The 26,438-nt window shown below is 38.0% G+C and overlaps 1 protein-coding gene across 2 annotated transcripts in view; it reads left to right on the forward strand.

Annotated features, from left to right (window-relative positions):
• PPP1R21 (protein phosphatase 1 regulatory subunit 21) overlaps positions 1-26,154 on the forward strand; it is a 63,652-nt gene extending 37,498 nt beyond the window's left edge. For both annotated transcript variants that reach the window (XM_019827155.3, XM_003983971.6), the window contains 9 exons: positions 1,223-1,350; positions 3,909-4,061; positions 8,227-8,319; positions 11,737-11,979; positions 17,378-17,410; positions 18,563-18,679; positions 21,810-21,908; positions 22,860-22,988; positions 25,479-26,154. In XM_019827155.3, the coding sequence (XP_019682714.1) occupies positions 1,223-1,350; positions 3,909-4,061; positions 8,227-8,319; positions 11,737-11,979; positions 17,378-17,410; positions 18,563-18,679; positions 21,810-21,908; positions 22,860-22,988; positions 25,479-25,508 (1,025 nt within the window). In that variant the 3' untranslated portion in view covers positions 25,509-26,154. The remainder of the gene's footprint in view (positions 1-1,222; positions 1,351-3,908; positions 4,062-8,226; positions 8,320-11,736; positions 11,980-17,377; positions 17,411-18,562; positions 18,680-21,809; positions 21,909-22,859; positions 22,989-25,478) is intronic.
• Positions 26,155-26,438: the final 284 nt, after the last annotated feature.

The raw sequence follows: 26,438 nt of genomic DNA on the forward strand, positions 1-26,438 counted from the left end.
CTCTAATGTAAGGTGTTAACAACAGGGAAAACTGGCTAAAAGGTATACAGAAAAGTCTCTGTAACTTTTCTGTGACTCTAAAACTAAAAGTTTACATATATGTGCATATATGTATATTAAATATATAACTAAAACAATTCCCCAGTTTAAAAATTTTAGTAAAAATAATTCTATTCATAAAACAGTGATTTTGTGTTAAAATACCATGATCATATCAGGTTAAATCTCAAAAACCATTTCTTTCTAGTCTTATTTCTTTTCAATTATCCATAATCTAGGATTAACTAGACTTCTTGATTCTGAATAAATGCAGTTCTCTGCATACACACCCATTATAAAAATTAATTTTCATATTTGGTGATTTCTTTTTAGCTTTGCTGGTAGGGATAATTAGTGCTGTTGTACCTGAAGTATTCTAAAAAATTCAGAGGAGAATGAATTGTAAACACTTTATTATTTAAAAATATAATTACCCTTCCTTATAAATCAGTGTTGTCTTAAGATTCTCCCATTATCCCTTATTTCCAGGACAAAATCATTCTTTCTCAGACACCCAGAAAACCCCAACCTTAAGTCATTTGGCCGGTTTCACCTACTGCAATTTCTCCTCATGCTTTTTATATTTAAGTCTCTCCTGTGCTTTTCTAACCACAGGCCTTTGTTGTCATATTCTGGGACTGGAGGCAGTAGCACGTGAAGCCATACACTGGAGGATTCAGTCCCAGTTTGGCTGTGAAGATCCTTGTCAGTGTTTGTTAGGGTGTGTACTGGCAGACTGACTAAGGTCCAGTAAGGATTGCAGGAGATTGTGTTGGTCATTCTCTTCCAGCCTCATGGTTAGCTTATATAAGTACAAGATGAATTCTCATTTGTGCCTGCCAGACTATTAAAACAGCGCTTTTAACTGGTAAATACTGGTCAGGGTCATTTACTCAACACTAGAATAAGAGCAAACACTCGAAAGAGGGAGAATCAGACCCTTAAGCTGGTGACTATAATAGAGACATCAGGATGGTGTTAAGAGACCCTCACTTGGCTCTATTCTTTCCACATGGATTTGTGACCTAGTTGATACTCAGGACAATCCCGATATATTTGGGACCATTTTTTGGTCATATTTACTGTGTAAATCTCTAAAAGCAGATATGAGAGTGAACGGGCTGGTTATCTGTATGCAACTTGTGTATGGATGGTAATAGTTTTCATTTGATTGCTTTTATAGATATTTCTAAACATTACAATCAGAAAGCTACAATAGAGCATGAACTTCCAACAGCAACACAGAAGCTCATTACAACTAATGACTGTATCCTGTCCTCAGTAGTAGCATTAACAAATGGAGCAGGAAAGGTAAGTTTTCTCTGGTTTATATTGACATTAAATTTAATTCTTAAGTAAGCTCCTTTTTTTTCCTTCCTTAAATGACATAGGAAAATTAATGTGTAAAAGAAGTTTGGAATATCAGACTTTTTTGTAAAATAAAGTTGTCTCCCTTTTCCTTCTCACTGCCCAATATTTAAAGCAATAGGAGAGTGACTGTTTAGCATTCGTGATGAGTAAGTAGATCACTCACAGTTTATTTTTTAGTGAGATATTTGATGATCAGTATACATCTTTGTATATATCAAATGCTGTATAGAAATTGGGAAATTACATAAAAAGAAAAACGAACCAATAAAACCTTCATTAATATTTTGGTTTTTTTCCTTCCTGGTTTTTTGTTTTTTGATAACACTTGTCCTAATGCTACCTCTGTGGTTTTGTTTCTTAACAAGAACTTTTAAGGTGACTTTGAACCTATGTCTTTTCATTGAACCATTAATATTAGATAATAATTATTTGGGTCATTAAGCACTTAATTATTATGATAAACTGGCCAAAATGCATTTTCTCTAAAAATTCTGTCTTGGATATTCTGGCTTCAGCAGCTGTCACATTGTCAGTATGTGTTCATGTGGCTGTCATCAGCACCTTTACTGATTCATATTTCTCTGGGAACTACCCATATATGTGTAACCAAAAGGACTGTATTCAGAACTATCTTAGCCCATTTATTTCTGTGGATGCAACCTAATTTCTCAAGGAAATGTTAATTTCTACCTGTGTTTATATACCATTATTTTTCTGACAGGTTGCCCATAACAGGAACACGTTTTTTTCAGGTAATTAAGTTAACCAGAAGTGATCATCGATCATATTACATGTTCAGTGTCCTCTTTCTTATCTTTCCCCAACTCAGACTGGTCTTTGTGACACTTTGCAGTGCTTGGGGCCATAATTAGAGGGTGTTATCTTTGGGTTCTGTCAGCGCACGGATCTGTGCCTCCAGGGTTCCTCAGCCAGAAGACCGTCCCAGCTGTACCCTCTTGATCGCTTGCATCTACAGGCATGCTGAAGCTTTCTGAAGATAATTCTGACCTTGATTTAATTAAGAAAAATTCTGGAAGAAGAGAATGTTAGCACTTTAGAGGCGTTTCTGCAGTTTCTAACTTTTATGAAAATTCTGAAATATTAAATACCTTTATATAAGCTAATTTTAGATTTGCTTTACCTGAAACCTTAAAATGTCTCAAGGGAAGGTATCTGATTGTGAAAAATTGTGCAATTTTTATAAGTTTTTTTTTAAAGTTTATTTATTATGAGAGAGAGAGACGGAAAGAGAGAGACAGAGGGGGAGGGAGAGAGAGCGATAGAGGATCCCAAGCAGGCCCCGCACTGTCAGTGTAGAGCCCGACGCAGGGCATGAACTAAAAAACCACGATATCATGACCTGAGCCAAAATCAAGAGTCAGACGCTTAACCAACTGAGCCACCCAGGCACCCCTAAAAATGGTTTTTAACTGAAGTAAGTATCTGAACTAATGTTAGTTGGTGGCAGCTTAATATCTAGCTAATGTGATTTGATTAAACTAAATTTTATGGTATATAATTTTTAAAAGCCCAGTAGGAAAATGTAACATGCATATTGAAGAACATTTAGAAAACGTACAAATACTAGAAAGAGGAAAGAATGTAAACCTCACCATATATTGCTATGACTTAAAATGCAAATCCTGGATATATGATTATCCATGTCATTTACAAGGAATATAAAGCTCAAGACTTTTAGAATCCTTTATTTTCTTGAATACTACCTAGTGTAGAATTTCATTTGACATAGTAAAATACTAATGAAAAATAAAATCTTTCAGACCATTAGTGATTGCTTGCTTACTTTCTGGCCAATTTTTGCCAAGGTGTAGGATACTTTGTTCCATAAGTCACTTCTTATTTATCAAAATAGGATATTCTTTAATGTATCCAGCACTTTAATTTTTTTGGCTAATAACCTTCTCAGACATTTTTATTTATATCACCATTTCATACAACACTATAAATTCAAAGTCATGGCTCAGTCATGGGTCTTCATGCCTGCTTACACAGTCTTTATTATATTTGTAGATCATAAATTGAGATTTACAGAATTAAATTTAAGTAGAGTTATCATATTCAAGATGCTGTGTCCTGTCTCATGTTCAATTGGAAACATTCAAAGTTAAAATACAAATGGAATATATAAATCCAAACATGCATATTTTGAGACTAGTGGCAGAAATTAATGAGGTAAATGGCCCATGAACATCATCCCCAGAATAAACCCGAATCAGTCTTGGTTTTCAGAAAGAATAGAAATTGTCTAGGTTAAGACATGTCAGAAGTCTGGTCTCAATCTTTATACTGGTATTGTCTTTCTATTACAAATCATTGCCCTAGGAATTCTTCCCAAGTAAATAAATGTGGGCTTTTGGCAGGTGTTGAAATTTCATTTCCATTCCGGCACCTTTAACTTTGCTTCGAAAACTATTAGGTATATATTTTAGATACATGATTGGAAAACAAAATCTATTTTCTTGTCACACTTGATTTAGATTGCATCTTTCTTCAGCAACAATGTGGACTATTTCATTGCTTCTCTGAGCTACGGGCCTAAGGCAGCGAGTGGCTTCATTAGTCCTCTTTCAGCTGAGTGCATGCTGCAATACAAGAAGAAAGCTGCCGCCTATATGAAGGCTCTGAGAAAGGTTTGTGAGCTCCTGTTAAATTAACCTCAGAGGAAAAATCAGGAATCATTCCAGAGAAGGGCAAGAGTTTTTCCACATTTCGTTTTGTTTAGATTTTACACAGTTGGGGGCACAGGTGGTTGGTGAGTATTGGGGGAGGTCTTTGGGGAGGAGAAGGTGACAGAGACCCAAACCTCAATTAATGTGTGATCTATGCATAGGCCATGTTGAACTCATGTCCCCAAGTGTCTAGAATGAGGCAGCCAGGCAGCCAATAAATATCAAACTTCAGAAATCTCAAACTTGTAGAAATAGAAAAAAATTGAAACACATTTATAATTTTTTCCTGAATATAAGAATACAAGGTCATTGCAAGCAGAAATCAGAAGGTGTAACAGTGCATGAAGAAGAAAATTACGCACCAATTCCCACCCCCCAGAGGTAGCTACCCTTAATTTTGTTGGAGTATATCTGTATCCAAAAAACTTTAGTGCATGTGTGTACACACGCACACAAGGAAACACATACATGTATGTGCTATAAAAAGCAAAGTGTATCTGGATACATACCCTTCTATTTCATTTTACTTTTTTATTTCAATTTTTTATTTAAATTCTAGTTAGGATATATGGTAAAATTGGTTTCAGGTGTAGAATTTAGTGATTCATCACTTATATTTAACACCCAGTGCTCATCACAAGTGCCCGCCTTAATGCCCATCACCCAATTAGCCCATCCCCTGCCTACCTCCCCTCATCACTTCTCAGTTCTCTGTAGTTGAAGAGTGTCTTATAGTTTGCCTCCCTCTCTCACTCTCTTTTTTCCTCCTTCTCCTATGTTCATCTGTTTTGTTTCTTAAATTTCACATATGAGTGAAATCATATGGTATTTGTCTTTCTCTCACTGGCTTATTTTGCGTAGCAGAATACGTTCTTGCTCAATCTGCATTGTTGGAATCGCAAGATTTCATTCTTTTGGATGGCTGATAGTCCATTGACATACACTGTTTTAGAATATTGTTTTTGTGGATATAAAAATTGTGATTTTTAATACATCAAATAATACTTTCTATAAGTATAAATTGTTATCATTTTAATACCTCTATAGTATTAAATCTATAGTATTTCATTCTGTGTGTGATAATTTAATTAACTAATCCATTGCTCATGGATATTTAGGTTGTTTCCTATTTTTCACTGTTATATGCGGAGAAACAGTAGATATTCTTGCACATGCAACTCTAACTTTGTGCATTTTTTACCTTTTTCCTCCTTATTTTTTTTTTACTTTTAGGTACAAATAATGCCTAAACATATTCTTGTATTACATTAGAACATTACATGTATAGTCCCTAATTCCACTCTCTCTCCAGAGGTCACTATAGCTATCAGTTTGGTGTATAACTTTCCAGAATCTTGAAGCATTTATATGCATCTGTATAAACTTATAGACAATATACAACGTATAGAATTTTTCTTTTTTCAACCGAAATGCTTGTTTCATTGTGCAACTTGATTTTTTCTTTTTTTTAACTTTTTAAGTTTCATTTATTTATTTTAAATGTTTTATTTATTTTGAGAAAGAGTGTGAGTGGGGGAGGGACAGAGAGAGAGAGGGAGAGAGAGAATCCCAAGCAGGCTGTGTACTGTTAGAGTAGAGCCCATTGTGGGGCTCACTCTCACAAACTGAACCGTGAGATCCATGACCTGAGTTGAAAGCAAGAGTTGGACACTTAACCAACTGAGCCACCCAGGTGCCTTGATTTTTTTCATTTAAAGTGTCTTAGATGTGCCTGACTGGCTCAGTTTGAAGCGTGGGAGACTCTTGATCTCAGGGTCATGAGTTTGAGCCCCACATTGTGTATACAGATTATTTTTAAAAATTAATTAATTAAAAAAATGTTTTGTTAGGTGTATAGAATTGTCGAATCACCATATTGTACATCTGAAACTAACATTGTTCTTCAACTATGTATTTAAAAAAATGTTTTTTAATGTTTTATTTATTTTTGAGAGAGAGAGAGAGAGAGAGAGAGAGAGAGAGAGAGAGAGAGAGAGAGCGTGCACGAGCAAGTGGGGGGAGGCTCAGAGGGAGAGGGAGACCCAGAATCAGAAGCATGCTCCAGGCTCTGAGCTGTCAGCACAGAGCCCGATGCAGGGCTTGAACTCACAAACTGTGAGATCATGACCTGAGCCGAAGTCGGATGCTTAACCGACTGAGCCACCCAGGCACCTGCATCAACTATACTTAAAAAAAATGAAGAAACAAAGAAAAATTAAAAACAAATAAAATGTTTTAGAAACCTGTCTGTATCATTACATATGGTGGCTACTATATTCTTTTTAAATACAGCATAGAATCTTACAATATGTATGTTTTGTGGCTCATTTAGATATTCCTTATTGGTGGGCATTTAAGTTCATTCCAGTTTTTTACTGTTACAATAATACTGTAAGTGATAGCTTTGTAAATGCCTCCATGGGCACATGTGTGGAATATTGAGTAGTGGAATGTTCTGAATCATGTGGCTTGCACATTTTACATTTTAATATGTGTTGCAAATTGTCCTTAAGAGTAGCTGTACTGTTTTATGTTTCTAGCATTGTATAAGGCTACCAATCTCTCTTTGTGTAATTATTTTAATTATGTCTTTAAGATTAATTTCCCAAAATGGAATTGCTGGTTCAAAGTCTGTGAATCTTTCAAATTTTGACACATTTTTCCAGACTACACTTCAGGAAGATTGTCTATTTATAGTTTACCAGCAGAAGTATAAATTTAACCCATAAATTTAATATTAATTAGACAAGAAGCTTCTTATTATTTTAATTTGCATTTCTTTGCTTATTGAAGTAGTATGTCTTTTCATAAAGTTATTGTTTGTATTTATTCTGTCAATTCTCTGTTCATCGTTGATCTATTTTTAGATAAATGTTCCTAATTAGGGTTGAAAGAGCTCCCTATATAGTAAGAACTTTAATCCTGTGCCTGTGTTAGAAGTATTTTTTCTCCAGTTTGCTGTAGTATTTTTTCAAAATAGAAGTTTTAATTTTTATATCTTTAAACCAATCTTTTTCTTTATGGTGGTGATTCTTGGCCAGGGGTACTTTTCAAGATTACAGAAATGATCACCTACATTTTCTTCCATTACTTTCATGGTCTAAATTTTTAGATTGAATTCTTTAATCCATCTTGGAGTCATTCTGATAGAGGTATGAAAAAGGGATCTAAATAGTTATTTTTCTAGATTATTACCTGGTTATCCTTGTGGCTTTTATCCAGTCTGTCCTTTCTCTATTGACTTAAAAAAAAAAAAAACAACCCAGCATTTATCACATAATATGTTTTTGTGTATGCTTTTGTCTGTTTCTAGATATTCTGTTCTCTTCCTTTATCTGTCTATTCATGTGTTTGTTTTGGAAAGTTTTATTGGGGGGTTTAATTGACATTAAAAAAACTGCATATATTTCAAGCATACAATTTGATAGGTTTTGACATATGTTTACACCCTTAAAAGCACAGTCAAGACAATGCCCCTTAGTGATCTTTATTTCTGCCTCTCTGACAATCTGCTTTAAAAAAAAAAAAATTGAGATGTCATTGACATACAATATTATATTAGTTACAGGTGTACAACATAGTGATTCAACACTTATATACATTACAGAGTGATCACCAAGATAAGTGTAGCTACCATCTGTCACCATACAAAGTTGTTACTTACTATTTATATTCCTATGCTGTGCATCCTGTGCTGTATCTTATTTATTTTATAACTGGAAGTTTGCATCTTTTAATCCCCTTTCTCTATTTTGCCCATGCTCTCACCCCCCACCCCTCCCCAATCTGGCAACCACCTGATTGATCTCTGTATCTGAGTCTGTTTCTGTTGTTTTTTTTTTTTTTTTCTTTAATTTGTTTTGTAGATTTCACATAGAAGTGAAATCATATGGTATTTGGTATAGGTCCATATGCTTTTAGTTAGTGTAGATTATAACTGGAATGACAAGTCCCTCTTCGTTATTTTTCTTTAAAAAAGGTCCCTGTGACATCATTAAAAGGAAATAGTGAATGTTGGCATATGTCTGAATTTATTGTTGAACCCCATTTAACATTCTTTCTGTGTACATAGGATTCAGGAATGATATGATCTTTTCCTTTAATTCTTCTGCTGCCTTTTCCATAGCCCCTCTTGGAGTCTGTGCCTTACGAAGAAGCTCTGGCAAACCGCCGGGTCCTTCTCAGCTCTACTGAAAGTCGAGAAGGCCTTGCACAACAGGTATGGTGCCTCATGCTACTTGTTAAAGGAGCATAAATGTTAAATCCCCTGGAGAAGGCTTTTAACACAGAACAATATGAAAGACTTTATAAGTGAACATTAAAATTAATTGTTTAACATGTGCTAAAACGCACCATAAGCATAATTCATTGAAGAACATTTGTTGATACTCTATTTTTATTTTATTTTTTTTAATGTTTTTATTTATTTTTGAGACAGAGAGCAGGAGCAGGGGAGGGGCGGAGAGAGAGGGAGACACAAAATCCGAAGCAGACTTCAGGCTCTGAGCTGTCAGCACTGAGCCACCCAGGCGCCCCTGTTGATACTCTAAATAAGTCATCTTGATTCAGTTGGTGTTATAGTTGCCACTCAGGTGATATCAACACACTTTGGCCATGGTGATTCTTTCTTTCTCTAGGCACTAGATTTAAAAGTCTGAACTAATAAGGCAATAAACGGGGAGGAGCTTGAGACTCCATGAGTTATTTATTTCTTAAATGATCAGGAACAAAAAATTTCCAATATTCAGTTAGTTGGTCAATTGAATTTGGGGGGCTAGGTGGAGGTGGGAGGGAAGTTGGTACATACTGACACTGGTTTAGCTTTTGTCAGAGACATACTTCAACAGCAGGCTTGCGTTAAGTTTTGGAAATACTTATTTTAAAGAGAGTGCAAATAGATTCACCTGACACATCCTTTTGTCTGCTGTCCTTTTGTCTTTTTGACATTAAATGAGCTAGGATGTTGGAAGTAAACATTTAATCCAGAGAGTCATTCCTAAAAAACAAAATTCTTGGGACAAAAATAAAATGTTGAATACTTTAGAAGTTGATTTTCAATTTCAATTTTCTTTTTACTTTATGTAAGGAAAGTAAGGCTTAAAGAAATTAAGCAGCTTTTACCCAAGGTAGCTAGTAAGTGGGAGAACTGTCTGGTTTCAGAGCTATTGCAGCACTGCCCCCCCCTCCCCCATTGACCAGCTGTAGGCTAGTCTGATAAGCACTCTGGGTGTGACTTCCTGTCTCTCTGAAAAGAGTGAGTCTAAGATCTGCCTTCCAGGGCCTTGTAAGGATTAACTGAGCCAATGGGAGGCAGTGTAATATAGTGAAAAGAATCAGACTTGTGAGCCAGACAGCCAGACACATGGAATCCAAATCCTGGCTCTGCCATTTGCTAGCTTAGCAGGTGGTTCAGCTGCTGGGAGCTTTAGTTCTCCTCTTTGGGAAATGAGAATTGAAGGACTGTGAGACTTCAATGGGATCCTGGCAGGAAAGTACCATGAACAGTGTCTGCTGCATGGTAATCGCTCAACCATGATAGCCGGTAAAGCATTTGGAATTCACTGTAAGATTGTTTTTATTTTCATGTAATTCTCAAGCTTTCATTTGCCCTGAGAATTAATATATTTAGACTTCTTATTGAATGGAGTATAACATAATTTTTAAAAAATATACAAATTATTAATGTATAGTTAATCCTTGAACAGCAAGAGGGCTGGGGCATTGATCCCCTTGCACAGTTGAAAATTCGTGTAAACTTTTGACTCCCCCAAAACTTAATTGCTAATTACCTGTTGTTGACTGGAAGCCTTACTGATAACATAAATATCCGATGTACACATATTTTGTGTATTTTATGTATCATATACTGTTTTCTTACAATAAAGTAAGCTAGAGAAAAGATGTTATTAAAATCATAAGGAAGAGAAAATACTTTTACAATATTGTACGTATTTATTGAAAAAAATCCACATATAAGTGGATCCATGTAGTTCAAACCCATGTTGTTCAAGGGCCAACTGTGTATCCCAGTGAATTTTCACAAGCAAACATACTGATGTAACTAGCATCTCAGTAAAAATTTTTAAAAAGAACACTTCTGTATGTAAAGTATTCCTTTAAGAAAAAAAATACTAGGAGTTCAGCAGCCTTCCTCAGGCCCCTTTCTCACCTTCCTCCTTGCCCCCAAAGAAAACCATCATCTTGTGTTCTAACACAATAGATTAGTGAAAAGTTCAGTAAATGAAACTTTTCATTCATTGAGATTATATCATATATATTCTTTCAGGTCTGCCTTCTCTCATTCAACGTTATATTTGTAATATTCATCCGTGTTATGTGTAATTGTAATCTGTCCATTTTCATTGTTGTTTAGTATTCTACTGGGTGAATATGCATTATTCTTTTTTATTGCCTATGAATATTTGGGTAGTTTCAGGTGTTTGGCTATCATAGTGCTATTGTGAACATCCTTACATATGTCTTCTGGTAAATGTGCATCGGGTTACATACATAGAAATAGAATTGTTGGGTCATATAGGATATGATGTCTTCAGCTTTAAAGATCCAGCCAAACAGTTTTTCAAAGTGTTTGTCCCAAATTCCAGTCCTGCTAGCACTATCTGGTAGTTCCAGTTGCTCCACAAACATGCCCACCTTTGTGTTTTCTTCTTTTTTTAAAAAATTTTTAAATGTTTTGTTTATTTTTGAAAGAGAGAGAGACAGAGTATGAGCAGGGGAGGGGCAGAGAGAGAGGGAGACACAGAATCCGAAGCAGGCTCCAGGCTCTGAGCTGTCAGCACAGAGTCTGACAACAGTGCTTGAACTCGTGAACCGCGGGATTGACCTGAGCCGAAGTCGGACACTTAACCGATTGAGCCACCCAGGTGCCCCTGTATTTTCTGTCCTTTAATTTTAGTCATTTGGGTGGTTTCAAATTGCTTTGCTTTGATAATAGTGACATTGAATACCTTCTTTTTTATGTTTTTAGTCTTGTTCAGTGCCTATTCAAGTCTTTCCCCCCCCCTATTTTTCTATTGGGTTGTCTTTTTCTTACTAATTTGTAGAAGTTCTTTATATATTCTACATGTTTAGTCTTCTGTTGGATACATGCTTTGCGGGTGTCTTCCATTTTGTGACTTTCCTTTTCACTCTCTTAATGATATCTTTCTTTTTTTTTAAATTTTTTTTATTGTTTATTATTTTTGAGAGAGAGAGAGAGAGACTGAGAGCAAGCAGGGGAGGGGCAGAGAGAGAGAGAGAGAGGGAGACAGAACTAGAAGCAGACTCCAAGCTCTGAGCGCTCAGGACAGAGCCCGACGCGGGGCTCGAACTCACAGACCACAAGATCATGACCTGATCTGTAGTCGGCCACCCAACCAACTGAGCCACCCAGGTGCCCTGATGATATCTTTCGATGAGTAAAGATTTTTAATTTTACTGTCATCCAATTTTTCAGTTTCTGGTTGTGCTTTGTGAATCTTGTTTAACAATATTTCCTTTTCTCTGTGTAACGTTCAGGCTTTTTAAATTTTATTTCTGGGAGGCAGTTTGGGTTGATGTGCTGTGAAGCCTGTCTTTAGCCACTAAGTTTTGTCTGCATCATCCTCTAAGGTGCAGAACTCTATTGCTTTTCAAGGTTCAGCAGAGTCTGGAAAAGATTTCTAAACTGGAGCAGGAAAAAGAGCATTGGATGTTGGAAGCACAGTTAGCCAAAATCAAGCTGGAGAAAGAAAACCAGCGAATTGCAGATAAGCTGAAGAGTACAAGCATCGGGCAGGGGGTTGGGCCAGCCCAGGAAAATCCCACTGGGGTGAATGCAGGGGGCCAGGAAGAAGCCTCAACCAAGGCTGTGCTGGAGCCTATTCACAGCACCAGTCTGGTAAGTGTCTCCTCCTCCTCCTCCACTCCTCCTCCCCCCCCTCCCCCTCCCCCTCCCCCTCCTTCTTCTTCTTTAACGATAATTGGTAAGGCCTTAACCTAGTGTTTGCTGTTAACCATCTAAATTACATGTCAGTGTAAAACAGGTATTATCCATGTGTTCTAGAAAAAGCAAGGGGTAGTCAGGATGGCTCCTTGAAAAAGCTATTTCATTAAATTTCCTTTGATTTTCCATGACACTTCCCCATGGTAAAGGCTGTATTCCTGGAAAAGATTAAGTAAGTCAAATTTAAGGTGACTCTGTTTTTCTATAGGTTATGTTTCTGACCAAGGGCTTGAATGTCTAACTTTCCATAGAAATGACCCCAAATACCATTAAAAATTTTTTTTAAATGTTTATTTATTTACGAGAGAGAGAGAGAGAGAGAGAGAGAGAGGGAGAGAGAGAGAGAGGGAGACACAGAATGCGAAACAGGCTCCAGGCTCTGAGCTGTCAGTGCAGGGCCCTGTGCGGGGCTCAAACTCACAAACCGTGAAATCGTGACCTGAGCGAAGTCAGACGCTTAACTGACTGAGCCACCCAGGCACCCTACAAATACCATTTTAAACCAATTTATGGTTCTTAGACAGTATAAAGCTTTACAACATATATGTAATACAGAAGCTCATCAGGTTAGTTATATTCCATGAGGCAGTATACTGCCAAGTTATCTTACAACCTTATATTTCTTGCCTTATATTTAACTGCAGTGATTCAGAAGGTGAAGAAACATCTGTCTATATTGGAGCTATTAATTACTTCAGGTAACTTCAAAGTTATGTCAAGAAAAATTTTCTAATTATAATATTCTGCCCACTGTAAGAAAAAGTTAGAAAATCTAGGAAAGGAGAAATCAGAGGGGGATAAAACCCTTATAATTAGAAATATGGCTTATTAAGTACATTTTTACAAGCCTTTCTTGAAGATGCTGAGGTGAGCCATGGTGCTTTCGTGAGACCTGTCCTAAGCACTTGATTTTACCCTTCCTGTAGCTCACTGATGCAATGGATGAGCAAGGCATGGTCCTTCTTAGATTTACCTCACATCTGATTCAGGGCATCCCTGATAGTAAAGCATACAAACCAGCTTTTATTTTCAAGATGTATATAGGCTCCATTTCATTTTAACAGTGTCAGAAACTCAGTTTATTATTATTTTTCCTAGATGTGATACTGGTATTATGATTATTTAGGAGAATATCTTAATTTTTGGAGATAAACACCAAAGTACCTAGGTATCCTAGTATATGCAATTTACTTTCAGATTGTTCAGAAAAAAAAAATACATATATGTATATATGTATACGTATATATACATGTATATATCTGTATACACACACACACACAGATAAATAAAACAAATGTAGCAACATGTTAATTATTAAATGTAGATGGTGGATATACAGACATTTCTTAAACTTTTTATCCCCAACTTCCTGTGTGTTTGAAAATTTTCATAATAAAATATGGGGAGCAAAAAAGGATTAAAATTTTTAGAAAAGCAAAAACACATAAAACCACACTTCTCAGAGTTGTGACTTGCGTGGACACCATGCTCACAGGATGATCCTGTAGAGTGACCCTCTGATCACAGGTCTGAATCCAGACATGAGTCCTGCACATTGCCTCTGGCTAGGAGAAGCTGACTGCCTAGAGGGTACATTCAACACACATAGCTGAATGTTGACATCTGTTCAGGGACCACCTGGGAAAGCACCTCCCCCTACTCATCTTTGGATTTCCCTTCAGAGTCTGTCTCATTGATCCGGTCACACGGTTCTCCCTCTTGGTCTGATTTCTTGTTTCTCTCCTGTCTCTTTCTTCTTTCCTATACCTGTTCCTTTGCTCGTCTCACACTTGCACTAAGCAGTAGAGTTGGTGGTGGAGGGAGTAACTGTTGGACCAGACTAGACCGGGAAGAGTGCTGATTGTAGTGATTGTAGTGATCACTGGCCACAGTGCTGAGGACTTTTAGTATGTTACCTCAGTCAGTCCTCATACAGATCCTATGAGATTGTACATACTATCATGTCTCTGTTTTGTAAATGACACTGGGGGGCAGAGAGGTGAAAAAACTCAGCTGAAGTCATACACTTGGTAAGTGATGGAACTAGGATGGAACCCAAGGTATCTGGGACCATGGCCTTGTGATCTGATTGGTGTCAGAAAATAGATCAGCTGACATCAATTCGTCTGTTTACTGCTTGCCTTTCTGAAGTGCTGGGAGTTGGCAACACTGGTGTGTTTGAGTCATTAATGTCAGTTGCTGAAAATTGAGGACTGTCTTTTTATTTGATTCTTCCATATGTAAGTGAGAAGGACTTCCCAGGGATGTGGGAAACGTTTAGTACTGAGCACTCTTGGGGCATGAGTGATGATGACTTTATTTGTGCTTGAGATTGGAAGTCAGTGTTATTTTAAGTAGTCTGTCCAGTTAGCATCTCTGTACATGGCCTTGATTTCTTTTGTTTGCAGATTTCTGTCTGCATCTCGCAAGGGTCTCTTTCCTCCCACCCACCTTATAAGGTGTTATCAGAATAATTTTCCTAGAGTATATTACTGATTATGCACTCTCTCGCTTTAGACTTCTGGTAGCTCTGTTATCTATAGAATATAATCCACTCATTTGTTCAAGGTGTGTGGATACCTTTTCCAGACTACCTGTCTAGCCCTTTCTTCTACATTTCCTCATACAAAGCCAAATTGAGCTCTTCCCTGATAATGTTCTTGGCATTTTTGCTTCCCTCTCTTTGTTCAAGCTATTTCTTTTGATATCTGTGTATCCATTACCCCCATCATCTCAATACTCACATACTTTTGCCTTTCAACTCCTCTTTCCTTCTCCTTGACTTTCTTGAATTCACAATTCTGCCCATGATTTTAGGTACACTTGAGGTGCCACATTTTCCATGCACCCTAGTTGTGGGTGTTGTCTCTGATGGTCATGATTAGAGAACCAAGATGTTACTGGCCTCCTTTCATTTTTCACAGTCAGTTTTTGTGGCTTTCACTCTAATGGAATACAATCATGGATAGACATTTGTGGAGTGCTGTGGGATCACAGAGAAAGCTGCTGGAGGGCGCAGGGAGGATGCCGCAGAAGAGGTAATATGGATGGGGTTCAGAAGTGAATAGGAGTCCAAGGCATGAGGAGAGTATTGCAGGCCAGGGACAGGGTCTCAGCACATAACTCTCCTTCCTCCTGTGCGTGGCGATTCTTGCCAAAACCAGCCTGGAGACCACAGAGATATAAGAGTGATGGTGTTTTGCCTTCCTTGACATTTCTCCTTTTCAGCCTTTCTTTTTATCCCCTTATCTTTCCCCACCTACCCCTAGTGAACTTCACTGACTAAGCATGCAGCTCTGTGTGTCCTTTCTGTCATGTTCCTTTTGGGTGTAAGGAGCAAGTCTGTGCCCATTTTAAAGTTAATTGATTGGCTAAGGAAGCTCATCTTACAAGTCCTCAGAAGATTACTTTGGTTTAAGCACCTTGGGGCTGAAAAAGTTACATCAGAAAGAAACTTACTATTTCTAACTCTGTGGCAGTTTGGTAGTTGAATGCATATTATTTGTCACTAAAATACCTAATAGGGTAATTTGAGCATTCAGCCACCTATCAGTTCATTGTAATCAAAGATGTCAGTAACCTCAAGAAAGAAAAGGCACAGAATAATACAAATTTCTGCTTCTTGCTGGAATTAAAGAGCATTCATAGAATTTTAAGTATATATATTTTATGTATAAAGAGAATACATGTACATTGTAGATAATTTAAAACTACAGAAAATTAAAGAAGAAAAAAGTTGACATTCTCTTGAATACTCAAGCAACTACTGTTAACATTTTTCCTGCAAAATTTCATGCCTGGTTGATACTGTGCTACATATCATTTCAAATCTTTTAAGGTAATGTGAACACATAAATATTTATCCTATTATTAGAACTCTGTATAAACTTAGTTGTTGATTGCATAGTATTCTATATAGAATATATCTTAGTTAACCTATGATTGGACACTGGTTATAATTTATGCTATTTTAAATAGCATCTCCTTTTGTGCATAAGGTTCTTTCTGCATCTCAGATGATGTCTTCAGGATACAGTCTCAGGGTTAGGACTATTAGGTCAAAAGACATGAATGTTTTCAAGTTTCTTGACCTTTATTGCCAAATTATTTTCTAAAAGGGCCATATCAGTTTACGCTCATTAGCATCATATGAGAACATGTTGAAATTATGTATGTTGATTTTTTTTCCTTCCATTTATCTACTACCATTCCTCTGCGGGTCTGTGTGCTATAATACATTCTCAAACCGTAACCAGGGAGTCACTGGATAAGGGTGGGGAGGCAGAATATAGATGCATGCTCGTAGTTTCTCTTGCCAAATGTAGTCATATTTGAATATATAAAATTAAATGATTGGCATGTTACCATAAACAGCTTTTAACTAAAAGAGAAAGACTAATTGCTACTCCTGCCTCAGTGAGTAGAAAATTATGGTTCTATTAAAAAAAAAAGTAGTATAAAAGATTCTTTTACAGCTAGGTGGGCATGACATTCATTAGCATACACTCTGTTGATACTCTGTTCACTGTTCAGAGTAATACTCTGGAGGAAATTATTTAGAATCTGTGAAAACTGTTTATTGGTGTGATCTGTGGGTATCAGAATCCACTGAAACTGAGTTTCCAAGTTTCCTTAAGTTATTGTGCCCAAGCACATGCATTTCCACTTTGAACAATAACCTGAAATCAGTATTCATGACTATCTGCTTTTGAAATCTTAATCCACAAAAGCAACCTGGCAGTACTTTAATGTGTCTGAAATTACATTTTCTTTTTCATTAATTTAAACCTCAAATTAGTATTTATTAATGTCATAACATTGTATCAAAAGTGTATTTCTTCTTTCTCCTTTTGAACTTTCAGCAGAATGTTTGTTACTTGTATTTTCTGTTTGGAATGTTTAGTTATTATGGTCACCATAAAACTGTCTTTACCCCTCCTCGGCTACTGTTTTGGAAATAGGCCCAGAAATGATGAGTCAAAGCTCTTCTCCCTGTCTCTCTTCCCAGGCAATTTGTTGGGTTTCAGTGAAAATGACTACAGCATTTTGATAGAGGAAATAGTGATGATCATTATCCAGTACTGCCTCATGATGGAAATAGTGAACACAGTTAGCTCTCTGTAGGTACAGCTTCCTTGTAGTAAAAGACCTTACAGGGTGATGATCTAGGACTGCACTCCCAGAGCACTTAAAAACAGTGTGAACTGAGAAGCGAAAATATTACAACTGTTTCAATCATTGTATTTGAAGTGAAAACAATCTGTTCTAAGGATTTTTTCCCTTTATATTCTAGATTGGGATTTTAACCAGGACATCTGACAATGAGGTAATGTGTGCTTAGCGTCATGTTTGTTAGTAAATATTTGACTGTATGTTTGTTCACAAAGTCCAGCAAAAGTCAGCTTTCTCTAATTGTTTTCTGACCATTCTAGAAATTGTGGAGCCAGTGTTTTTCTCCTCCATCCACGGATCCATGTTGCTTTTCTTTCTGGTTCTATTTTAACTGTCACCAACAAATTGCAGCCTGTTTTTGTAATTGTCTCGTTGAACGACTTGGCTTGGCAGTTTGACAAGGTGTGGTGCGAGCTTGGCCATCAGTTCGCTGGCATCCTGAAGGAGGCTGGAGGTGTTAGCCCTCCTAGTGGGCAGGCTGGGGAGAGGGCTTTTCTTGACCAACAGTGTAGTGTGCTTGCCAGTTCTTTCCAGCCCTCAAGGGAGTGAACCCAAATTTGGCTTTTGAGTTTTGAAATATTGTAAAGTGTTAACTTTATAAATAACCATTCAAGGAACACTGAAGTTATTCAGCTTTCTACTTAGTATGGCAAGCTGGTAAATATAGTTCAAGTAGGTTGGTAAATTCGATTTCCCTATTGGCCTTTTACTTTAGGTAATCTTGAAATTTCTCTGTGTTTTTAAACTTAAAACTCAATAACATACCATTGCTAGAGTAACTAGAGGAAATACTGGTGTGGGACAAGGCCCATAAACTGTTCAGAATAGAAATGGTTTCATTGGTTAGTGTGTTTAAGAACATTAGAGCTGTCTTAAGATAATTTGAGGGGAAAAAAGAATGTTCAGATTTTAGGGGTTCCAACAATGCTCCCTTTCCCCTGCCTTCTTCCGGTTGGAGAGGATGTAGGTGTCAGACTGGTCTGTGGCTTCTCAAGGCTGGATGGAGGGACATGACTCCAGAGGTAGTGGGCCTCCCAGTACTTCACTTATGCTCTGTTCTTTTGAAGCCACGACCTTATTGTGAGATAGGCAGGAATGCAGAATAAGAGGTATTTAGAATACACATTTACCTGGCTTGTCTGAAGTTTCTTTGAGGGGTAGGAAAACTATGACTCCCTATCCGATTTAAAATGAAAGTGTACAAAATGTTGTCCTTTTCTTTTTTCTTTTGGAGTGATGGTAATCTTTTCTGGAACTGCTTCATCTCACTGGCATTTATTTAGTTAGTTATGTGTGCTCTGTTCAGGTTCCAGATGTGGAGTCTCGTGAAGACTTAATTAAAAATCACTACATGGCAAGGATAGTGGAGCTGACATCTCAACTGCAGCTGGCTGACAGCAAGTCAGTGCATTTTTACGCCGAGGTGAGTGGAGACTTAATTAGATTTGGGGGCTTTTTCCTCACCCTGTCAGCAATTAGGTCACTGTCCTGGTCTCCTGCTATTCATTCGAAGAGAGAAGTTCGTGTCTATGCATCCGTGTGAAGTTGGTTGGAGTTCATATTGGTCAGGCTGCATCCAACCCCACATCCTCATTTCAGTAAATAGGGACTGATTGTCATTTCCAAATTACCGAAAGAGAGTTGAGAGACTTATCACTCACCTTTCCTATGGTCACATAACATATGTTTGGGGATTATTGCTAGAGATTACTTGTTTTAGAGAATTATAGGCAGGTAGACGTTCACAAGTCAAGGAATTTTATGCAAAGAAATTTAAAAAATATGACTGGTTCTTTTTTTCCTAAGTGACAAGTTGTAGAAACGAGTTCCTATAAATGATAAAATGAATAAGTGATAAAATCCTATAAATGATAAAATGTGACCTTTTTTAACCTTTGATATATAATCTTTTTGTTACATTTTCTTCTTCCCTAACCAAATAACTCATTTTCTTAGGAGAATTAGAAAAACCCTATGCAAGGGGCGCCTGGGTGGCGCAGTCGGTTAAGCGTCCGACTTCAGCCAGGTCACGATCTCGCGGTCCGTGAGTTCGAGCCCCACGTCAGGCTCTGGGCTGATGGCTCAGGGCCTGGAGCCTGTTTCTGATTCTGTGTCTCCCTCTCTCTCTGCCCCTCCCCCGTTCATGCTCTGTCTCTCTCTGTCCCAAAAATAAATAAACGTTGAAAAAAAAATTAAAAAAAAAAAAGAAAAACCCTATGCAAGATACTCAATAACATCCTACACCAGTTCATTAATTAGAAGGGAGAGAATGAAGCAAGAAAGTATAGCGATAGAATGGATGTGCTCAACCTATAAGAATACCTGTAAGGCCTCTCACTTAAAACTGTACACTAAAGGTCAGTTTTAGATGTCAGACAGAGAATTATAATGCTTTAAGTTGTTAAAGAAACTGAGGGGCGCCCGGGTGGTTCAGTCGGGTAAGCGTCCGACCATTGCTCCCAGCTCAGGTCTGGATCTCAGGGTCTTCAAGCCCCACACTGGGCTCCACTCTGGGTGTGAAGCCTACTTAAAAAAATAAATAAATTGTTAAATTGGGAAAGAAAAGACAACACCCAGTACTGGGACCTGACTTTGTGATTTTCTGCTGTACTACGGAGATAGAGGGGTTGATAGGAAGCCAGTTGCTAGATGTGGAGAGGGACTTTGCTTCTTTTTTTCTTGCTGGAAGAAATGATGTGCCTAGGTCCATGCTGTTCACAAACCACCATTCCACACCTCTTTGATCAGTTAATAAGAGTGACTGCTTGTTGGGCTGTAGAAAATGGGGAGCACAGTGAACTGGCTGACCTACGCTGGTGCTGCTGTGGTGCCGAGCTTCTGAGGCCATGCAACCGTGTCCTTGTTTGGATCCCTAACTGCCTTTGGAGTTAGTGTCCCAGACTGGATTTTCGTCTTTCTGAGGACCCGTGCCTTGCAAATCTCTCCCTCTTTTTCAGGTTTGGTGCCGAGCACATAGTAGATGTTTGGTTAATAAATGGTGGTTGATTTGGTGGAATTCTCTTGTGAAGAATGAAATGAGTAGCTGGGGAGTGTTGGCTGTTTCATTTCCAAGAGATTTGCTTATCTTGGGAAATGTTTTCAGCACAATGTGATAACAACAATTTTTACATTGTCCTAGTTTTTCCTCGTCTGTAAACAGGAAGTGGTGAGCACTCCGTATGACTTTACTGGAATGGTTAGTCTGAGTGATGTCGACACAGATTCAGATGTGTCTCAACAGATCCTCCTTGTCAGTCTCACGGCCTTATCAGAAAGTTTAGTGATGGCACACTGTCTTTAAACAATAGTGAGAAACAGAATTTTTCTTTTTTCTTCTTGATGAGCTCTGTCTCTGGATAGCCCAGCTTTGGTAGAACCCCAGAGAAAGCAGCTGGGATCTTCAGATTCCTACACTGATTTCATATTCCCTGTAGATTGAGCCTAATCTGTAGCCTGGGACTGTAAAGCTTTTATTTATTGTTCCTGTAATGTGGTCTCTATAACAGAGGACTTAAAACACGAGAAAATTGCCTTAGGATTCATATTGCAAAGTCAGATGCCATTGATAACTTTTTTTTTAACATATTTATTTATTTTTAATTTTATTTTTAATTTTTTAAAATTTACACTCAAATTAGTTAGCATATAATGCAACAATGATTTCAGGAGTAGATTCCTTAGTGCCCCTTACCCATTTAGCCCATCCCCCCTCCCACAACCCCTTCAGTAACCCTCAGTTTGTTCTCCATATTTATGAGTCTCTTCTGTTTTGTCCCCCTCCCTGTTTTTATATTATTTTTGTTTCCCTTCCCTTATGTTGATCTCTTTTGTCTCTTAAAGTCCTCATATGAGTGAAGTCATATGATTTTTATCTTTCTCTGACTGACTAATCATTGATAACTTTTGAAATAACCACTTCTGTTCTCATCCAGTTTGAGTATAAATGAATCCTGGGTAAATGTAAAAAACTTCTTAAGGGGCGCCTGGCTGGCTCAGTTACTAGAGCATGGGACTCTTGATCTTGGGGTTGTGAGTTCAAGCCCCATATTGGGTATAGAGATTACTTAAAAATAAAGTTTTAGGGGTACCTGGGTGACTCCGTTGGTTAAGTGTCTGACTCTTGATTTCAGCTCAGGTCATGATCTCATGGGTGATGAGATCAAGCACCCCTACTCCCCTCCTGTCTGGCTCTGTGCTGATAGCATGGAGCCTGCTTGGGATTTTCTCTCTCCTTCTCTGTGTGCCCCTCCCCTGCTCATATGCACGCATGCACCCTCTCTCTCTCTTCCCCTAAATAAATAAATAAACATTTAAAAATAAATAAATTCTTAAACAACAAAAAAACCCCAACTTCTTAAGTTTTTGTAACCACTGGTTGTCAGGCTAGAGCTAGGAAAACCTTGGTGAGCTTGGGTTAGTAGATGTTTTTGCTTATTAAAGTGGTGAGAGGGACCACATCTTTCTGTGTCCTTCAGTGTGTGGTACAGGCCTAAAGTGAATTTGGTTTGGGGGAAATGCCCCCTGAGATAATGGGATGTTTTCTAATTTAACAGTGCCGAGCACTCTCTAAGAGACTGGCCTTGGCCGAAAAGTCTAAAGAGGCACTGACGGAAGAGATGAAAGTAGCTGGTCAGAACATCAGCAGACTTCAGGTGAGTTCAGAAGTGTTACCTACACAATGTTAATACGGTTTTACACTGAAAGTTCTTGGGCAGCAAAGTCAGCGTTTCCTTTCAAAAGTAGTAGCATTTGACCTGTAGACCTGCATTTTTCTAACCACTTTAGTTCTAACTCATTTTAAAGTAACTTATGTCAGGCAGAAAGTTGTGTATTGCTTCTTTCTCTGACTTGATTTTCTTTTGAATAGCTTTATAGTCAGCATTTCCTTAAATGATACTTATGTACCCCCAGTCCTCCCTCCCCATTCCCCGTGCTAATCTCCGTTGTGACGGGCTGTACACTTGCTCTGTTCACATGACTCTGATTCTTCTCTTTACCATTTCATAAAACTGACCTGAACTGAAAGGTGGGGCTGCAGAATATTCCTCCTTCCTCACTGGTCTGTTTTAAAAGCCTTGTTTCCAGAAAGCCTCTGTTAAATATAAACGTGATATAGGTAGAGAAAAAACACATTAGCACAGCAACACCTGCCCCCTCCTAATTTCAGATTAGTTAATCAGATTAGCTAGGAGCACAGGATTAGATATTTTAAGGGGCTGGAGCAAGCAGAGAGATGGGAAGACAAAGGTGCTTCCTCCAAGGAGGGTCCTGCCCTGAGGGCTGAGGGCCTTGAGGCTTGGGGAAAACCTGAGGAGAGTTGGAAAGACAATGTAGCCCTCTTGTTCTTTGTCACAATTTTATACCTGAGGTAGAAGGAAAGAAATTCAAAACCTATTTTGAAGGCTGAAAAGAAGAAAAACTTTTCCCCCCATTTGTTTTAATTTTGTTAAGGCCTATGGCTTGTCCTTTATGTTAATTGATCAGATAGGTCATCTTGATAGGCTGCTTTTTTCAAATTTCTTTCATAAATTAAAAAAGCTTTGAGGTGGGTGACTGGGGGGGGTTTGATTTGTCTTTTTTCCCTCTGTTCCTTTGCCATTTAGGATGAGCTGACAACTACCAAGAGGAGTTATGAGGATCAGTTAAGTATGATGAGTGACCACCTGTGCAGCATGAACGAGACATTATCTAAACAGAGAGAAGAGATTGACACACTGAAGATGTCCAGTAAGGTAGGGAAGGGGAAGGAGGAGGTCTCTCACATACAGTATTTCATATGTAATATGAAGTATTTCATTGCTATGCATTTCAGGAGCAAAGGTTAAGAGATTTAAAGTATTTTTAAATAATTATTCTTCACACAATTTGTCCTGTTATCCAAAAGTAAAATTCAGTTTCTTTGACTGAATTATAAGTTGAGAGGAGGTCTGACCTCTAAGGCCTCTAAGGCCTTTAATAATACTGTGTCCTTTGATTTTGGGCATTTTTGGTATTCTTCTACTGTTTTATCATTTAGGGGGACTCTTTAGGCAGGTTATGATATTAATTGTTCTTTTTTTTTTTTTTTTTTAGTGTTTATTATTTTGAGAGAGAGAGAGAGCACGTGCATGGGGGCGGGACAGAGAGAGAGAAAGAGAGAGAGCGCAGGGCAGAGAGAGAAGGACAGAGGATCTGAAGTGGGCTCTGAGCTGACAGCAGAGAGCCCGATACAGGCTTGAACCTGTGAATTGTGAGATTATGACCTGAGCCAAAGTCAGAAGTTTAACCGACTGAGCCACCCATGAAACTGAAATGGTGCTGTTGAAGAGTGACCTTCTTTAGCAGATTTATTTTCATACACATCCATAAAGCTAGGAATGTCTTGTCCTTTTGCAAAATTTTCTTTTGCTTTCATTTCCATAAAGCCACTGCTTGTCCAGTCTTGAGATCAACAGATATTAGTACTGTCCTTATATTAAAGTGTATATCTGCATATCATGTCTCTATTGTTGTCACATAATGTATATATTCTTTTACCATGAAAGACAGGCTTTAGGAAGCCTCTCAGATACTTAGCATGTTTTGTAACTCAGACAATACTGTACCACTGCCAGGTGGGATTTACTGTCTCTAACCTGTGCTCTTTGAAATCTGCTGCTGCCTCTTACTGACCTAGCAGCCATTCCTTCTATGTGCTGCTAGCACTGGGGAGGAAATAGAAATGAACAAACTATAGCTTTATTTAACATCAGCTAGTGGTGGTGAGGGCAGCATTCTGCTCAGTTGGTGTCTCCTTGGGAAATATATCCTGTTAGTGCATTGGCATCTGCATTATATAATACCATTTCTCGGTGTAGCCTCATGATACTGATTGGCCCCTGGCCGCTTTGGAGAAAGCAAGAGAATGTCTGTGATACTTTTCTGGGACATCTTGTGATGATGGTAACCAGACAGTGTGAGTTTGATTGTGGTTCTCCAGTTACTTTTGCTTCAGGAAACGAGCTCAGAGGTGATTGGGGGGGGGGGGTTGGTCCTTAAGTAATGCCTCCCTGTAACTCTTTTGGCCTCTTTCTTGGTGTTACAGGAGGACAACAGCTAGCTCACAGGTTGATGGTAGAAAGCACATACATTAGTATGAGTATTAGGAGAAAGCCTGTTTTAGCTCCTAACATTTGGAAAGAAGTGGCAGACTTCAGGGTGCAGAAGACATTTGTTCTGAATTGAAAGGGATGAATGTTGGCTACAGCAAAGTTCATTGTCCCGAAGGTAACTGTATTGCAGCTACTTTAGCAGTTAGGGAATTTTCAAGTCCTCTCTGAACTTTTTAATCTAGTCCTTAAAATACGTCCTTAATGAAATGCTGAGCTTGAGATCCTTCCTCACGTTGTAGTTTATTTTGTTAACCTTTTTTTGATCATTCTGTGATCGCTGTATTTTGCCCCTCCACCCCCACCCGCCGTTTATTAGTAATTAAGGTTGCTATAGAATCATCTTACAGCTGAGTTGACAGGGTCTCCATTGGATACCAAGTAAACATCTTGGAACCATTTTGTTTGCTATCATCTTGTTATAAATATTTGTGTTCTGCAGGCATTTCCCACATACATGACAAAAATATATTTGTAAGTAATGGTTAAGTATAGGAATTTAGTTAGAATGTATTCCTAAAAAGTGAGCTTCTCCAGAAAGAAGTTCATTAAACTGGAAAGTCCAAATGGCCGTATGTGAGGAGATGGGGAATAAGGTAAGACATCTGCCCCTGAGTTTTCAGTCAGTATCTGAGCTTCCTTTTTCAGATGATCATTTCCACTGGGGCGTTAGTTGGCACATACTCAAAATTAGCATCTATTAAGACCTTTAAAAGGTATTTATTAAGCAACAAGGAAACATGTTTAGGCTAAGAACATGTTTAGGCTGAAATCATAAACTTCCTTGTCTTTGGATCAAAATGAATTTTTGAGGTTTGGTAAATCCAAGATAGCTCTGTTTTCTTTCTTTATTGCTGATTCTTAGCCCTCAGGCAGATAGGGGTCGTGGAGATAGCTAGTGGGGGAGTTAAAAGTGATCAACTGCTTTTTGATTACTGAATAAAAGTTAGCAATGCAGGGTTACCAGCTGTACTCTGTCTTGGAAGCTAAAGTTTTCCACAGTGAACTACGGCCTTCCAGAGAGCTTGGCCTGTAAACTCTGGGTTACTTTTCTAGAAGTCTGTGTTCTTATTGTTGATATTTTTCTTTGCACAGGGAAATTCTAAAAAGAACAAGAGCCGATAGTTTACACATAGATGGTTGGCGACTTCTTTCCAAAGCTGCTACTTTTGCGTGGAGCTGCAGGACCCAGACCGCTTGTCCAGTGTCCAGTGCCCAGTGCTGGCCACCTTCAGGGAGCTGGGCTGCTTTTGGACCTAGTAAACTAGTCAGTGTTGTAAATGGCCTTGAAACATTTAAAGTATATTTGTAACCATTAATGCAAATACAGAATTTGATGTTGACAGTACAATGGACAACAATATATGTATCATGGATATCGTAGGTTTCCTTATGCTGTTTTTACTGTGCACTTTTTAAAATTAGGTTTTAATTTCAGTATGTAAGAACAACAAATATTTTGTATATTTTCAAACTCAATTATATGGTAATCGATTTGGTATCTATGGAATAGATCTATGTTTCTGGATAAAATGCTTAAATTGTCAAACTGTCGTTCCTTCTTGCTATAATTGAAAGCAGTCTCCAGATTCTTTTTGAAGACTTATTCGTATTTTTTCTCTCTCTCTCTCTCAGAGGGAGTGGGTCTTGCAAACTTCAGATCTTGTGGGTTTATTATCATTGTCTTATTATCACAGCTCTTCAGTACCTTCTCTGTGTTGGAATAATAGCTTAAGGAAATTGATGTCAATAAATTCGTACTTATGTCAAACTTTCAGGCTATGAAAATTTGATGAAGGAAACCAAAACCTATGAAAGTATGTCTTACAAAATGTACAGAATCCTGACTTAGATATAACCTTTCTAATTCCCCAAATTGAACAATTGTCTGGTTTATCCCTTATTAATGCTTTGCGTTTTACCTTAACAGTACCTGTAACCATACTTAAGGCTCTCCTTGGTTTATGTCATCAACATTGTATCATTCCGGTATAAACCTCTGGTATGTCTCCAGCACTCTCTAAATATATTCTCCTTTTACCTGAGCTGCTTGCT

This window comes from Felis catus, chromosome A3, assembly GCF_018350175.1.
Source record: "Felis catus isolate Fca126 chromosome A3, F.catus_Fca126_mat1.0, whole genome shotgun sequence".
In the NCBI taxonomy this organism is placed as follows: domain Eukaryota; kingdom Metazoa; phylum Chordata; class Mammalia; order Carnivora; family Felidae; genus Felis; species Felis catus.